Genomic DNA, 17,325 nt, shown 5'->3' with positions numbered 1-17,325 from the left:
GGATTCATGGACTTTCTATCAGGAGACAGCAATTGTTGGAATAGCTGAACTATAAGTGTAAGCCCCTCGAATAAACTCTTATATAGAGACTCATTTTATTAATTCTGTATCTTTAGAAATTCTTGACTAATATGATATCTAAACAAACAAAGAAAATCCTCAATACAAGGCATGAGAAGCCCTCTTTTGAATTGTTGTTCAGGTTTGCACATGAGACTCCCTTGGTCACTTCCACACCAATGGAAGAAGATACACCTTTAAAAAACTGAAGACATGACATGCTTGACACACAGGGGACAAAGGACCCAAGGGCTATCTTACCCAAAGGCCTCCTCCCTAAGGAGTAGCTTTCATGGTACCTGAAGGCTCCATGCTAGCTTCCAGCTGAAGGAAGCAACCAATAGGTCTACCAACTCTGACAACTATGAACTACATCAACCAAAAGGGATGAAAGCCATAAGGGTGTAGTACTGATACACATACCCTGGCAGTACCCAAGAGCTCTCTAGACTTAAGTGTGGGGAGCGGGTGTGGCGGCAGTCCCAAGATGGCGCCCGGGACTGCAGGTAAGTCTCATGACTAGCACCTGACTTCCTCACACACCTGAAACTAGCCACGTCCATTGTGAGAGCAGAGCGGGCGCACCATGACGCAAGATCAGGCCATGTGACGTGAACCTATGAACTGAGATTACACAGTCTGGACTGAGGAGGTGGAGTTGAGGGAGGATATAAGGGAGTGTGCTCACAGGCTGGGAGGAGAGAGAAGAAAAGAAAAGAAAGATTCCTATTTTCATGTTGTAAGGTTCCTGAATAAACCGCTTTGAGAAGAACGTCCTGGTGTCACTCGTTTCTGCAGGACAGAAACAGAAACGACACTTAAGACCCGCGCAGAAGGAAATCACACCTGGTACTGGAAACCTAGTCAACTTATCTGGGCTAGTGTAATCATAAATCGAAGACAAAACTACAACTGCCCCACACTTAATATGTAACTACAGTCTAAAATTCTGTTCTTATACCCACAAATACATCTATTTTCACTCCTGCAAAAGAAACTTATCATCCAAACAAATGGGGACTATTACAACAACACAACTGAAAAAATGCAAAGTGGTGGATCCCAGTCCCATCTGATGACATCTACAACAAATTAATGCACCTAAATAAAGATCAGGGATCGTTTCAGAAGAGGATGGTGGTGATGAAAAGATTGTTAAGAGTCAGAGAAACAGGAAGTTTGCTGTGCCAGAGAAGCTACACCTGTCCTCAACATAGCTGCCTAGATACAGTCGGAACAAGAACAAGAATGACACCAAGAGACATACTAGTGTGGAGGGAAAGCTCAGGAGAATTCAACCCTACAGAAAGAGTTACAGGCAACTAAGGAATGGTAACAGTGGGGAAAAAGTCTTCCCCAGAGAAAAGTACCAACACACACAAATATATATGCAACCACAATAAAGAAAAAGATTCTGTGAATCTGAATGAGAAAGGCATGGGGGGTTGATAAGGTTTGGAGTTAAATGATACAATTATAACCTTAAAAAACAAAACAAAACAACTCCAACTCTCCTTTGTACTGCCTCATCTTGAAATGCTTTTCTGAGGTGAAGTCGGGAACTCCAGCTGCACTTTAGAAGAGCTCTCTGAAAATAACTCCTCAGGCTCCCTAGTGCAGAGCCACTAGGCAGAGACAGACAGAGCAGATCTATCTCTGGCTCCCGCCCTACTGCTGATAAACTTCTACATTAGCACCCAGCAATTTATGGTTTTAATTCACCAAGACCCATGGCTTCTTGTCATTCCAGTATATCTTGAGTATACTGGCATATGTGCTCACACACCCTTTTCTCTGCTTTCCTACATAAAATGATATACTATAATCCTTTGCATTCTGCTCATTTCATTTCACAATGTATTAGGGAAATCATATTACTTTAGGATTCTTCCTATTTCTACTATGTGTACACACACATACACATACACACCACACACACACACACACACACACACACACACACAATGTAAAATATTTGTTGTGTCAACTTGATTAGGCACAAGTCCCCAGATAATAGATTAAATATTATACTGGATACACATTTTTAAATTTTCTGAAGTTGACATTTAAATTAGTAGACTCGGTAAAACAGATTGCCCTCCTTAATGTGTGTGAATCCCTCCATTTAACCAGACATGTTACTGAAATTAAAAAGCTGCCCTCAAGATTAAGGAAGACTTCTTCAAGTTGGTGTAGTGAGTTATTTTTCCTTCAAACTTGCAATGGGACTACATCTGCCAGCTCTCAGGCTTTCAGGACTTTGGACTCAAACTGAAACTTGTATAGACAGTTCTCCTGGGTTGCCAGGTTCCACATACATGCCAGGATCAGCTTCTATAACTATGTTAGTCAATCTCTTATAACGACCTTATATATCTACTGATGCACATTCTCTGGAAGATACAGACTAATACAGCAGAATAGTCAGGTATGCAAATATAATACTATGTATGTGCAGCCATTCTCCTACATAAGGAATTTAACATACAAACTAGTCACAACAAGCAAATATCAATTTTCCAACTTACTTCTGCAGCAGACCATTTACTTCTGTGGTCTAGAAGATGAATAAGTAGAACCCATAATTCTTTAACACAGGAGCATGGGTAGTGACTAATCATTAATGCTTCTGAAGGCATAACCTAAAAAAGAAGCAGAGCTATTTACATGTCACATAGATGATTACTATAAAGAGTTAAAATATTTTCTCAATTTAAGAAAAAGTATCATTTCGCTAACTTAAAAAAAAAGTTCCTTTTACAAACAAAGTACATGATAAACCTAATTTTCAGCTAAAGAAACAAAAAAGAAAACTTTTTAAGCATTAGCCAAGCAGTACACATTTAAGATTCTGTTAGAAATAAGCTCTGTCACAACTACTAAAACAGTCCTAACTGTGTAATAGCAGCTAAAGAAAGTAAAAAGGGCATGAGTGCAAGTACCTTCTAGTTTAACATTCTTTACTCAACATCTGTTTGTAGATGGTGGAATGAACCTCAGTCAGTTTATTTACTTGTATCTTTTCCATCTAACACACACACACACACACACACACACACACACACACACACACACACACACGATAGAAATTTAGAAATAAACTTGCATTCATTATAAGGCAGAGTAAACATGCTTTAACCTACAACTTGGCAGAATAAAAGTTCCAGTATACTGATGTACAACGTGAGCATAATTACAAGAATGTTTTGACCATAAAGATTTGGTAAATATTTAACCTGATTTGAGCATTATGTAATATATATATATTTATTTTATTAATGTGTACTATTTTAACGTACCACTTTAAAAATTAACATTCATATCAAAATTCTTGCCACATCTAGCTCCCAGATATTAGTAACCAAATACAAAACAAGAAACATTAACATGGAAACTATTTCAAGTTCTTATGTATTAACCACATATATTAATAACTCTTAAAGCATTACCTTGTCATATCTGTTGAGTGACAGGCATATTAAGTCACAGAAAAGATGTTCACAATGTTCTTCAAAGAGGCTGACATTGGTTAAACTGTCGCCCGCCTGACTAATGAACTGACGACCATAAACAACTTGTTCTGCAAAAGAAAATAAAATCTACTTTAAAACCTCAGATTGTATTAATCCTCACAAGAAAAAAAATTATTTTCTCTCTTCGGATTCTTCTAAAGTAAAATACAGTTTTAGGATTTTTGGTCTTTTTAAAAGTAAATTAAATTTGAGAATCACCAATTATGGATCCATGTATTACCTAAAAAAAAAAAAAAAAAAACTTTTCCGATTCTAGATTCAGTTTAATTAACTTCTCTTGTATTAATGAGGCCATCTTTGAAAAGCATTATTGCTGCCACTTTAAAATAAAAGAAAAACATAAAAGTACTCATCCACAACTCTAAGACAACAGAGCTAAAACATTAGTTTTTTTTAATTGATGCTGGTATGTGTAGCACGAATAACTGTTTCATGGCATAAGAGAGAGCAAACCGAGGGAAACAATAACCAGAACCTGTACCTACATCACAGTGTGTCTACTTGAATCTTGTTGTAAATCGATGGAACAGTCATTATGAATCTGTGAATGCACTGTGTCCATGCAGTTATATACATAAACAAAAACTAAGTATTGACATATGGAGGTCTTTGGAAACTAAAATGCCAACAGCAATTTAAAAAACAAAACAAACAAACAAACAAAAAACCCCACAGCATGGACGGACATGCCTTTAATCTCAGCACTCCAAAGGCAGTGTGTGTGTGTGTGTGTGTGTGTGTGTGTGTGTGTGTGTGTGTGTGTGTTCTCCACCCTGAGGTCAGTCAGAGTAAACAGTTGAGTGAAATTCTTGTCTCAAGAAAAAGAAGACTGAATGAACAAAATATATCACAGAATCTGAAATATAAGATTATTATCTGTATATATAAACTTCTAAAAAAAGTTAGAAAATTTGCAAAAAGACCAAATAACCGAAAATTAAAATTCTGTAAAGGTGTTGACGTTAACTGATAACTAGAAAGCCACTGAAGAAAAAAAGACATTTGCTATCTCTTTCCATGTATTAGCAACATAAACCCATTACTGGCAAGAATCTAAAATAAAGAAACACAGTCTATAATTAATGTCAGAACTTCAGGGCTCTATTCTATGTCTAAGGAAATATGTTATAGAACATGTCTACAGATTAAAGGTGTATGTATTTGTGTTTTCTGGGAAACATTATTTACAATATTAAAGGCAGACATGGCTAAATAACTATAGTGGATCTGAAGCACTCAGACTTGGACAAAAAAGAGCCACAGGTACTTTCACAAATAGATCTCTCAGAAGCTGCTAAATGGGAGCTGGGGAGGTATCTTGTTGGTTAAAATGCTGCGGCATCACTACAGGAACCCAGCAAAAGCCACCAAGGGCCTATAATCCAACGGTAGGGAAGGAAGATTCAGGGCAAGTTGGCATGTCCAGGTTAAGTCAGTAAGAGACTTTGTTTCAGCCAGACAGTTGTGATGCACACCTTTAAATGTAGCACCTGGGAGGCAGAGGCAGGGGAATATCTGTGAGTTTGAGGCATGTCTGATCTACAGAGGGAGTTCCAGGACAGCCAGGGCTACACAGAAAAAAACAAAACAAACAAAACAAAAAAACAAAAAAACAAAAAAACAAAACTAAAACCAAAACCAAAAAACTGTCTCAAAACAAACCTTGTCTAGCACACACACAAAAGCACACATACACTTGTACACAATCTGCTAAATGAAAGATATACACCTTGGGTGAGACAGAGGCATAAACACTTATCTACTTTTTTTAAAACATCACCAAGTACTTATAACTTAGTATAATTGTTTATTTTCTTTTGACCAGGGTCTTACTACATAATTCAGGCTGAACCAAAACTCAGCATATAATCCAGGCTGACTTCATAATCCCCTGCCTCAGCTTCCTATGAGCTGGGATTACAGACCATATGCCAGACTCTCAGCTGACTAATTCCATTCTAAAATTATGAATGAAGAATGAATTACTCAATCAATAGTTCAATCTTAGGATTTTTAAAGAGAATCAACCAATTGATCCTTGGAATTTTTAAAAAGAATTAAGACAGAAACTCATAAACTCACTTAATTTTTCTCCCAGCATGTGCAGTATTTCCAACACCAGCCAATGGGTGTCTAAGAAGAGATGTAATAAATGCCATGATGGAGGGAAGAGCTGTAAATGACATCATCAAGTACGAATTAAAATCCATACTTCACTCGGTATTTTGCATCACATCACAGAACTCCAGGCATACAGATAAAGAGCCAACCATTGAAAATCTCAGGAAAAAACCTTGCCTTTGACTAGAGAATTCTCTCACTGGAGATCCTTGAAAGGATACACTTTTTTCTTTCTGGTTCAATACGGGCATACACTTGAGATGGCTGAATAGACTGGACAGTACAAACCCCTTCCAACCAACCGCTGATTCTACTTAGCCATGGGGCTGCTAGGAAATCTTTAGATGTAGTTCTTGCCTTAGAACTTATCTAAGAAATGTTCTTTAATGCATATTAAAGTGAGTTATACAGAGAGTGCATAGTAATAAGAGATAAAGAGACGAACTTCAGACTATCAAACCAACCACATGGTCATCTTCACAAAGTTAAAGAATTTTACCTCTCAATCCATGATTAAGCATTCAAACAATTCTATCAAAATCAAGTCAGAATTTTTAGCTCTTAGCTATGCTGGGTTACCACCTGTCAATACTAAGTATCACAGTAAAAACAAGGGGCATTAACAAGTTCCACTGAAATAGCTAGAAAAAAAAGACAAGGGCTTTTCCTTGTCATTACAAACTAATATGCTAGACTAATAGCATAGTGGAACGCAGGGACAAAACTAGTAGAACAGGGAAGAGGTAAATAAATATGACATCTCAAATCAATGAGGAAAATGTAACTCACTAATAGTATTTACATCCATTTACAGAAACTAGTATCAGGTATTCTATTTCCCTACATATTTTTTAAATTATAATATGTACAGGTGTTTTGCTTGCATGTAGGCATATGCACCATATGCATGCTTAGTGACCATGGAGACCAGAAGAGGACATCAGATTCCCTGGAACTGGAGTTACAGATGCCTGTGAGCCATCATGTGATTGCTGGAAATCAAACCCAGGTCTTCTGGAAGAGCAGCCCAGGCTCTTAAACCTCTGAGGCATCTCTTTAGTCCTGCCCCTACATATTTTAAAAGAAATGAATGGCAGCTATAAATGTAGAAACCAAAGTGCTTTTTAACAGCATAAATAACACGACATAAAAAGAAAATCAACAAATATAGTCACACACACACACACAAACACACACACACACACACGAACCCTCAATCATCTGGAAAATTCAGGTTAATTGGTAGGAAAAAAGAAATAGAAGAAACTATTTGTACTATATAATATCTAATAAGTAATATCTCTAATGTAAATATTTTGGATGTTCAATTGGAAATAGTAGCTAAAATGCTCTTCATATATATGCAAGATGATAAGCTATATAAAAATCTTATGTTTTTTAAAAAATTATTTCATTGCAGAATAGTATTTTGGTATACATTTTATATTTTAAGAATAAGAAGTTCGCCTGCCTTAGTCTATAATCTTATAGACCTTAAATAAATTACTTCAAATCTACAAAATCAAAATGTCCACAAAAATCTCAGATAAAGACCCTTGTGAAAAAAGGCTACTTTCTGCTGATATAAGTTATTCATGTTTATTTTCTTATACATTTGAAGGATGTCAAGAAAATACAACCACTCCAATATACAGAAAACAGAAAAGGAAATTACTCTTCCTCTACAAACTACGCACATACCTTTATCATATGACAGAATTTTTAAAAAGCAAGTATTGAGTTGTTCTCATTGGATTAAACACATTAACCTATAAATTCTTTTAGAACACTTTTTATTCTTACATATTGATCTCAGTATCAATATTTTATCATGAAATTCCATTAAAATACAAATTTTGACTAGTATCATGCTACTAAAAACCTAGTTACCGATATTAGTAAAGCCAAATGCAATAGAAAGGGCTGAAAGTTCAGAGAATCTCATAAATTAGAATAATTTCTCATTAACATGTGCCCCAATTTTCATATATGCAGAATTTGCCTGTTATTTACCTATAAGCTAGACTATAATATTAATACTATTTTTTTAAAATCAAACTTCAGAGTGTTTATCACTGGTAGAAAAGTGGCATATTTAAAACAACCAACCACATTCCAAAAAAGTCTAACAGATAGGAATACACAGATGTGTGCTTCAAGGTGAACATTCTTTTCCCCTTAGAGTGCTGGGGATTGAACCCAACACTATGAATGTGATGAACATTCTACCATTAAGCTGGGATATTAAGTCCAGATGTGAAAGTGTACTTCCCATGTGATTTTCCTTTGAGGCTAAGGGTATATAGTTGGTAGTGTGCTTTGCCAGCATACATAAAGACCCAAGGACAATTTCTAGCATTTCATAAACTGGGTATGACGGTTTGAGTCTGTAAGCTCAAAACTTGGGAGGAAAAACCGCAAAAGGATCGGAAGTTCTAAGGTCATCCTGAGGTCAACCTCAACACTGTCTTTAATGAGAAAGAGAGAGAGAGAGAGAGAGAGAGAGAGAGAGAGAGAGAGATCAACTTTCTTAAATTTGTAACATGACATCTGCCTAAACCTTTATCAATGAGAATGACAGAAATTTCAAACACATTAATTTTTATTTGAAACTTCTAAGCATTTACACTGTTGAATGGAGAACAGCTCCATACAATACAGATACAGGGTAGTGTTTTACACACTCGAGGCACACCAGTCATTTATTTCTTTCCATATCTCAGTTAAAGAAGCTGTGTAAATGGAGAGACTGAAGTAAGGCACATTTATATATAATAAGAAGACATAATTAACAAGCAATAAATAACAACCAATTCTTATTCTTGAATAATACTTTTTCTTGGGGGAGAAAAAAAAGTTGGATAATTTAAAAATGAAACTAATCAAACCTTAATCTGGTTTTGATTTACAAATGCTCCTAGAGTAACACTGGGAAGTTCAGCTAGATGTCCAATATATAGAAGTAATCCATGAAGCTCATCAACCAACATCGAGGGAAGCTGAGCTTCCAAAACCTCATAGGGATGGACAAGGAGACTGTGGCTCTCTGCTTCTTGTACTTTCAGCCACCTAAAAAGTCATTAGCGAGAATAAATATACAAGAGTCTGTGTGAATATAGCCACAGATATCAATGAAATAATAGAAATACTGGTATCCTACCTGAAGATGAAGACTTTAAGGTAGTGAAGAAATACTACACATTGCTGCCTAATGCTGTCTGCTTTGGCGTGCAAGGCGGCTATCTTCCCTAGACAGAAACAGATACTGTCAGGGAGAGCTTAAACACTGACGGTGAGCAATAGCTAAAATATTTTCCAGGCTTCACTTAAAACCTACCCTAGAAGTCTAAGTTTATGACAAATATACCTTGAGATAACCTACTTTCTCTAGTCTCTCGTACCACAATAGAACCCACAGTAGGACTTTGTTTCACGTTCATAGAAATCAAAATTTGCTTAAAATGTGAACTCCTTAAGATACCATTTTTCATTTAATTATATTATCTGTGTGTGGGTATATGCATGTACCCAGGGAGACCATCAGATGCCCCTAATGCTGGAGTGACAAGTGGTTGTGAGCTCCCCAAAATAAGTGTATACTATGAAAGTCAGTTCTCTCACGAGAATAGTGGCCATTTCTGCTTAAGGGCCATTTCTGTAGCCCTATGAATTAATTCTGGTTGCTCTCAAGTCAAAATGAATAAAAGGTCACCAACTATATTTATAATGAAATCAATACTTCTAATTATTTATATATGAAGTAATCTTTCAATACTTCTCCAAAAGTATTCTTCGTCCCCTGCCACCCTTTTTGCTCATTTTTTAACATTCACATAGCCAAGGATATTATACATTGCTACTATATGCAAAACACTGATAAATATTATAATACATAAGAGATCAAAACTAATCAAAGGTAGAGAAAACAGGATCACAAGAACAGGATCACACTGCCTTAGACTAAAGGAACATTGGAAACCACTCTTTAAAATGTACACTAGTTAGGACAGTTAAAGTTCTTAATTAGCAGAAATGAAAAACATAAATTACCACACATCAGAAAAGTTTACCCGGCTTCTTCCTAAGCTACTAGAAGCTGCTTGTAGAAGCACTCACAAAACTGAAAGCAAATTCCAGAAGACCTAACAGAATAAAAATGTTAAATAGCAAGCCAGAACTAAAAAATAACTAGCAAGGTGAATGCTGAACCTTCCTGGAAGCAAATCCATAAAATCCATAGCATATATCACTATGTTACATTAGTAGATATTCAAAGAAACAGAAAAATGTATCACGGAACCAAAAGAAAACCAAGCAATTAAAACAGATCAATACAAAACAGTGATGGATAAGTCACCAGTCACCAAGGTTATGAACAACGATTAAGCACATACTCCACCTACTTAAGATGGGTCAACTCTGTCTCAACTGAAAGCAAACCTAGGAACGTAAGGGACAGAACAAAAACTCTGTGCACCAGGAAGCAAGTACTTTGCATGTCTGTCATGAAACTCCCACTGGAAATAATAAAACAATGATGATTTGTATTTACTGCTAACACCCAATGAAAAGAAGACACAGTTGACAGTTAACAACTAGCAGGTGATAACAACTAGACTATGATGCCAGAAAATAAGCATTTTTCATTAAATACAAAAGTAAGACAGGACTCTTCTGTGGTTAGCGTAAAGTGACAAAAGTCAGCCCTTTATAATCATGTCTGAACACAGAAATAAGGCTCTATGTAATCACATGCCAGAGGCAGCATCTTTGTCTTCATGCTATTAAGCCCAGTTTAATTACTGAAAACCCTCCCAACCTTCCTTCCTGTGGCTCATTTAATTGCTTTTGCTACTTAACAGCATCCAATCCAGAATAAAGCCCCATGCCTTTACATCTTACACAAATCAGCAAGTGCACGTGCATTTACTCAATGTTTGAGTAAATTAATGAACTTATTTGACCAAAAACATATTCCAGATGATCTCTATTTACTAGGCACTATGACAGACACAGATAAACACTTAACATGCATCATGGCATTTAAACTGTACAAGAACTCAGGAGGATAGGAACTGTCAAGTAAGAAACACATTATTAGCTGAGTTTAAAACCTAGGTTGAACACAAAGTCAAAATACTACATTGCACTAAAATTGTTACAAGGAGAAGCAACTGGCCTACAATAAAAACACTTCTGTTCATATTCCTTCACAAGACACCTATACCACTCCACTAAATCAGCAATCCACTAAATGCCAAAAGGAAGCAGAAGTAGAAAACAGGAAAAGTAGATCAAGAGTCCTAAGAGGTCTGTTAACTTCTTTATTTTTGTGTTTATGTTTTCCAGACAATCCCTCACCTCAAAAGAAATAATGCTCTCAGAAAAGTTTAGGTTTATTCAAATCTGATTTACCTTTAAGTATCAGCTATAACAACATTTAAAAGTCACTCTTTTGGAATACCAAATACACTATACTATGACCCTCTGACACAACACTTCATATTTTTATGAAACTCCAATTTCACATTAGAATTCCATATGCAAGTTTATAGAGTGGTATTCTTTTTGTTTAATTAAATACATATTAAACTTACCAAAATCGCAGTTGACTTGTAACAAAGACTCCAAGTTAAATATCTGTTGCCTGATTTAAAAAAATGTGAGAGTGAACTTTAGCATAATGTAAAGCACACAGCAATTACATGGATTGTGTTTCTAGCACTTCTGGAACTAACAACTCATTTTTGTTATAATTCACTTTGTAAAGTTTATTAAAAGTCAGCTTTGGACATGGGAAATTTTAAAATACACAATAAAAAATGCATCTCTATCTAAACTTACAAAAGGATCTATAGAAGATAAATCCCAGGAACTATTTGAAAATCGGACTTCAGTATCAAGGAGATATTTCTATCTTTAGGAAACTTAAGATATATGAAACATTCTAAGGTTAAGTTTTATGTTAAACTGTATTCATACAGCTACATAGGGGACTAGAAAATAAAAAGGATTACTGTCCTGACTAATACCCAGTCACCTAGATATAAAATAGTTATGTGGAGAGAAGACCCTCACATGAGAACATGCTGCCATCAGCAAAGTCTAAGGGCCTTGACTAATGATTGATATGATAAGACATGATATGATATGGGAAGCCCAGCTTACTGGGGATGGTGCCATCCCTGGACAGGTGGTCCTAGGTAGTATAACGTATCAGGCTGAGCAAGCAATGGGGAGCAAGTCAAAAGGCAGCATTCCTTTGTGCTTTATGCTTCAGTTTCTACATCCAGACTCCTGCCTTGGCTTCTCCTGATGATGATCTGAAACCCCTTTTTTCCACAAGTTACATTCTGTTACAGTCTTTAATCACAGTAATAGAAAGGCAAACTAAAACAGATACGTAAATTAAAAATATATATGTAAAGCTTTTAGGATGCCTCATTTTAATTCCTGATGGTCATCCCATTTCATTGTTCCTATTTGCCTTCAAACTCTCTTCAATAAAGACCCACTTTACCACAATGTTTAGAATTACAGAACAACTGCTCAGCTTCTTCTCTCGATAAATAACACAAGGCGGAGAGATGGCTCAGCAGTTTAGAGCACGTTTTGCTCTTGCAGAGGACATGCATTTGGTTCCCAGCATGTATGGCAGTAGCACACAATCATCCATACTTCCAATTCCATGGGATCCAATGCCTTCTTCTGACCTCTGTGGGCACCACACATGCATGTGGGACACATACATACAGGCACTCAAAAACACTCATAAACATTTTTTTTTATTAACCTAAAAAGAAAAAAATTTACAGCATATAATAAAGATACACTGACGTCTCTTTATGCGGGGTCATGAAATATAGTTCAAGTCTTTATCTATGATGGCTCCTGCTTCTAATTCCAGCACTGGAAGGCAGGCTAAGAAAGGATTGCCATGTAAGTTCTAGGTCGACCTAGCTACACATTGGCTACAGTTGAGACCCTGCCCCCTGATGCTTTTGTAATCAGTAGTGGAGAAAACAGCACTATAAAACTAGACAGCATTAGAATTAAAATATAGACTCATGCATACCTGAATAAATGAAAGAGTTCTCGACATGAATGTACTAGTGCTGTTTCAGTAACCCATTGGATGCCAAATAGTTCTACTGTATCCTCTTCAAAGTTAGTTGGTAATGGATCAAGATTTAAAATTAACCTGTAATGAAAAGGACAAACATTTGAATCCAGACTATACATGACATATATATATGTCATATATATATATATATATGACAAATATATGTGTGCGGGGGGGGGTACTTTACACCTTATGTTGTATAAAACAGGTAAAAAGTAATGTAACTCAAAAAGAAAAGTCTAAATGGATTCTAGGAGATACACAAAGTGGCCTTATGTCATTTTATCTTTAAATGAGACTATTACTTTTTAAAACACCAAATATTCTGTATTATGAAGAATGACAACACATAGTTATGTAATGTGTTTTAAGGTTTAAAAAGGTATAATTTAAAAAAAATCAACAAAAAAATGGTTTCTTTTAATGAAATTTCCTCAAAGGGCATTACCAAAATAGTTCAAGAACAGCAATGTTATTGCAATATTCATTCGACTAACATGCTTATGAATTCTGTATGCAGAGGCCTAGAAGTGGGAAGAACCGAAGCAATAAACACTGTCAGGTTCTACTTATAAATTATTGACAACGTATAGATAACTACTGTCCTTAAAAGGAAATACAAGTTCCAAAAGACAGGGCTGCTCTGAAACCAGTCTAAGTAAATTAAATGTCCGGCTACCTACGCCAAAGAGATTATCAATTATCCAGAAAGTCCTCTGTAACACTGAAAACGCAGCCAGGGCACGAACGCTGTCGGGAACCTTCTATATACTCAAGCTTATATAAAACGAGGCTGGTTCAGCACCTAAGTTTAGACGTTAGCGATAACTAACCAACACTGTTGGGGATGGGGATCCTCAATTCCCTTTTTACCTACCGCTTAAGGGCGCCACTGGCAAGGTAGGACTCTCCAGAAAATTTTCCGTCTCTGCTGTCAAAAGCGCAAGAAAAGCAGGGGGGTTTGCACCACTCTGTCCCCAGCTCCAGCTCTAAGCTGTCAGTCAAGAAGGTGGACGCTGCTGAACCGCCATCCATTATTTACATCATGCTCGGAAATGACACCGCGGCTCCGTAGTTATCGGTAAAGCTCCAAAGACAAGTTGCAAGAAGTTGAAAGGTTAAGGGACCACCTCGGAGACCCAAAATGTGCCCTCAGCACATGGGGAAAACAAAGTTAAAACAGAGAAGCTGAGAAGGCAACAGGTTCAGAAACCTCCGGGCGTCCTCTAGGGCGCCGGCCCCAGACACCGGAGCCGCCAGGACTTCCAACGCCGCCCTCGCTCCCTCCGGGCTGCAGTGGGTTTGGAGGCCCTCACGCACCTCAAGCTGGTTTCCTGGAGCGGGTCGGGATGGTGCACGGAGCCCCGCCGCCTCCCTCCGCCGCAGCGCGGCGTTCGGGGCGGGAGAGCGCTCAGGAAAATCGCGGGATCCGATACTGGAGATAAGGAACTCGGCGCCCGCCACAGAAAACCGGAAGCAGGCGAAATTCCCGCCACGGCGTGCCCCGCCTCCGGCACCGCCCTCTCGCGAGTCCTCAATGAAAAGTCTAGCGCTGCCCGAGCTCTCGCGAGAGCTTGTCGGTCTGGACAGGGATAGGCATTCTGCTTCCACGTTCTGAGTAACTTTGAGAGCTTGGGAGGTGAGACCACTTTACTAAAACGTAGCTCTGGATTGAGGCAAGAGAGGAGCGTCCGAGGACAGCCGGGATCAGCTTCCCCGCATCTGCCTCGGCCGCCCGCAGCCGATCCACCCTCTTTCTGCTCTGGAACCCACCCAGGCTTTCCTGTGGTGGATGCCCTCTGCTCTGAAGCAGTGTGCCAGAAGACCACAAGGGAGAAGAGAATCCGTTGTTCGGACACATTGAATAAGTCAGATTGCTTTTTCCTCAAACATAACAAACTGTTCTTTAAAATGGACTCGAATATTACTATCTTGAGATGGAGGCGGGATTTGAATTCAAATACCTGCTGTGATTTGAATATATAGCTTGTCCTGCCGACATCGACCTCTTAGGGAATCTATCTTAACTCTTAGATGTTTACATAAAATGCAACGTATTTTCAAAAGACATGTGAAGTAAAGGAAAAAAAAATCCTACCACAATGTACGGCTACTGTAGTAGTAGATGTATTTGTGCAGCTCAGTTGAGGTACTCTGAGACCTGATGGTTTTGTTTTGTTTTGTTTTGTTTTGTTTTGTTTTGTTTTGTTGACTACGGAATCATATCTATAGTTGGTGATGAGTCTAGTCTGTATCATGAGGGTCCCTTCCACGGTGATGTTAAGGGTATGTTTTCTGAGTATAAGATTGAGCATTGGCACTACAATCAGAACAGTTTCTCAGATGACTATTTTTCTTCCTCCAGTCAGCATTCCAATACACTCTTGTCTGTTGTCTTTGTTTAAATACCTGTTGTTGATTATGTGAGTTCAGTTTATGTGAGTCATGGAATGGGAAGAACAAAATAAATGATAGAGGATGGTTAAGGTCATACTTAATTAAACGGTCACTTACAAAGGTGTGTACATGGTTGCTGGATCCCAAAATGTGATGACTAAGCACCCACAGCTAATAAAGACATTCGCATTCTTAAGCTGAAAAAGTAAGGGTAAACACGAATGACTAGGGAGGAATGAGAGCTATACCTGTAGGAGGCAATCAACTAACTTATAGTCACAAAACAATGATTGCCTTCACTAAGGAACATAACAACAGTTGCCCCACACCCCCAGCCAAGTGGGGAAAAACCTGACCGGATTAAATGCTCAAACGTCTTACCACATTCCATGTTTCTCTCTCATTGGGTAAAACAAACCAAAGCCCAAAGCAAGGTTGGAACCTTATCAAATGTATATAGTCAAGTCTTTATTTTTAATCTTTATTTTTTCAAGACATAACAATGTTAAGTATGAATATATCTAGTAAATATGTTTCCATAGGTAGAAATAATTATATATTTGTTAATATAGTATAGCAAAAAATACTGTTACAGAAGAAATATTCAAATAACATTGTTTTGTAAAGATGAGATGTTGGTATTTTGTCCAGACTGCCCCCAATTTCCTGTTCTTCTCTCAACCTCTCAAGTAGCTTAGACTACAAGCAATCATCACCCTATCCACCTAACAAGCTTAATTAGGAATTGAAATGTCTCTGTAGTTGATGATAGAATAGAAATAAGATTGGAATAGTACTACCTCCCAGTTGAAAATAAGGATACATATGACTAAGCTAACAATAAAAACTATACAATTAAAACATGGAACATATGGAGATAGACTATATTCAACATCATGACACAAATTTCGTGTATTTAAAAAAGGGTTGAAGGCTATCAGTGAAGTATAATGGTAGAACATTTGTGTAGCATTTGTAAGTCTCTGCATTTCATTCCCAGAAGCAGAAAAGGTTGAAATCATACAAAATATATTATGTATCTACAATGAAATTAGGAGCTACTTTCATTAGAAGGGGAAGAATTCAATGACACAAACATCCATCTTGAAATATTAGAAGTTCAGTTAATTCAAACCAAAGATAACAAAAAAAGAGAGGGGGTGGCAGAACCAAAAACAAATGAAATAAATGAAACAAAAAGATTCTTCAAAGCATCAACACAGCCCCCACTCCATTCCAAATACTTAAGGAAGGCAAAAAATAATGATATTGTAATAACTTTTTCAGTAAATAGAAAGTTGAATACATTAAAACTCAAGAATCTAGCATTATGAAAATCTAACCAAAAAAAAAAAAAATCTATCCACTATCACTCGCCAATGTAGAAGTATAGCAATTGAAATCTGATTGCATAAAAATGAGACACGGTAAGAAATTCAGCTTCAACCAGTGGAAGGGGAAGCCCTGGGTCCTGCTAAGACTGAACCCCCAGTGAACTAGACTATGGGGGGAGGGCGGCAATGGGGGGAGGGTTGGGAGGGGAACACCCATAAGGAAGGGGAGGGGGGAGGGGGATGTTTGCCCGGAAACCGGGAAAGGGAATAACACTTGAAATGTATATAAGAAATACTCAAGTTAATAAAAAAAAAAAAATACGGAAAAAAAAAAGAAATTCAGCTTCAATTTTAAATTTAAGGTTTGTTCAAATTTTATTATTATGTGAAGTTGAATAAATCAAAAATATAAAAGGAAAAGACATTATAGCATTTGATAAAGAAATTTAAAGAAAAAAGTTCCTACCTGTGATTCTTAATAAGCTTTTTGAAAGCTAACGACGCGAAAATTCATTAATATGATATTTATGGGCAGGTGTTGCTATTGACCTTATGCCTACTGATGAAAATGAGACCTTCCCCTCTAGACTAAGAACAAGGCATATGTACATAAATATATAAATGTATATACATGTAGAAATATAGAAATTATAAAATTTTATATAAATATTTTATAAAAATATATATTAACTTCTTATACCATTTTACTTGAGTAGCTAGTCAATACAGTATGATTTGAGAAAGAAAATTAAGGAGG

At 37.0% G+C, this 17,325-nt stretch overlaps 1 protein-coding gene across 3 annotated transcripts in view; it reads right to left on the bottom strand.

The window, feature by feature from the left end:
* The window catches only part of Mms22l (MMS22-like, DNA repair protein), a 115,990-nt gene extending 101,685 nt beyond the window's left edge, over window positions 1-14,305 (bottom strand). Inside the window, exons 1-8 of one of the 3 annotated variants that reach the window (XM_039109818.2) lie at window positions 13,715-14,305; window positions 12,790-12,915; window positions 11,312-11,361; window positions 8,875-8,962; window positions 8,603-8,783; window positions 5,676-5,766; window positions 3,510-3,640; window positions 2,589-2,702 (exon numbers count right to left, since the gene is read on the bottom strand). In XM_039109818.2, coding sequence (XP_038965746.1) covers window positions 2,589-2,702; window positions 3,510-3,640; window positions 5,676-5,766; window positions 8,603-8,783; window positions 8,875-8,962; window positions 11,312-11,361; window positions 12,790-12,915; window positions 13,715-13,872 — 939 coding nt within the window. In that variant the 5' untranslated portion in view covers window positions 13,873-14,305. Of the gene's footprint in view, window positions 1-2,588; window positions 2,703-3,509; window positions 3,641-5,675; window positions 5,767-8,602; window positions 8,784-8,874; window positions 8,963-11,311; window positions 11,362-12,789; window positions 12,916-13,714 lie in introns of those variants that run through there. The other 2 variants (NM_001135780.1, XM_063287584.1) reach the window with 2 other exon arrangements.
* Between the last annotated feature and the right edge of the window lie 3,020 nt (window positions 14,306-17,325).

Source organism: Rattus norvegicus, chromosome 5 (assembly GCF_036323735.1).
Source record: "Rattus norvegicus strain BN/NHsdMcwi chromosome 5, GRCr8, whole genome shotgun sequence".
Taxonomy (NCBI): Eukaryota; Metazoa; Chordata; class Mammalia; order Rodentia; family Muridae; genus Rattus; species Rattus norvegicus.
Note: the sequence above shows the minus strand (reverse complement) of the source record. Positions and strands in the feature narration are given on the sequence as shown.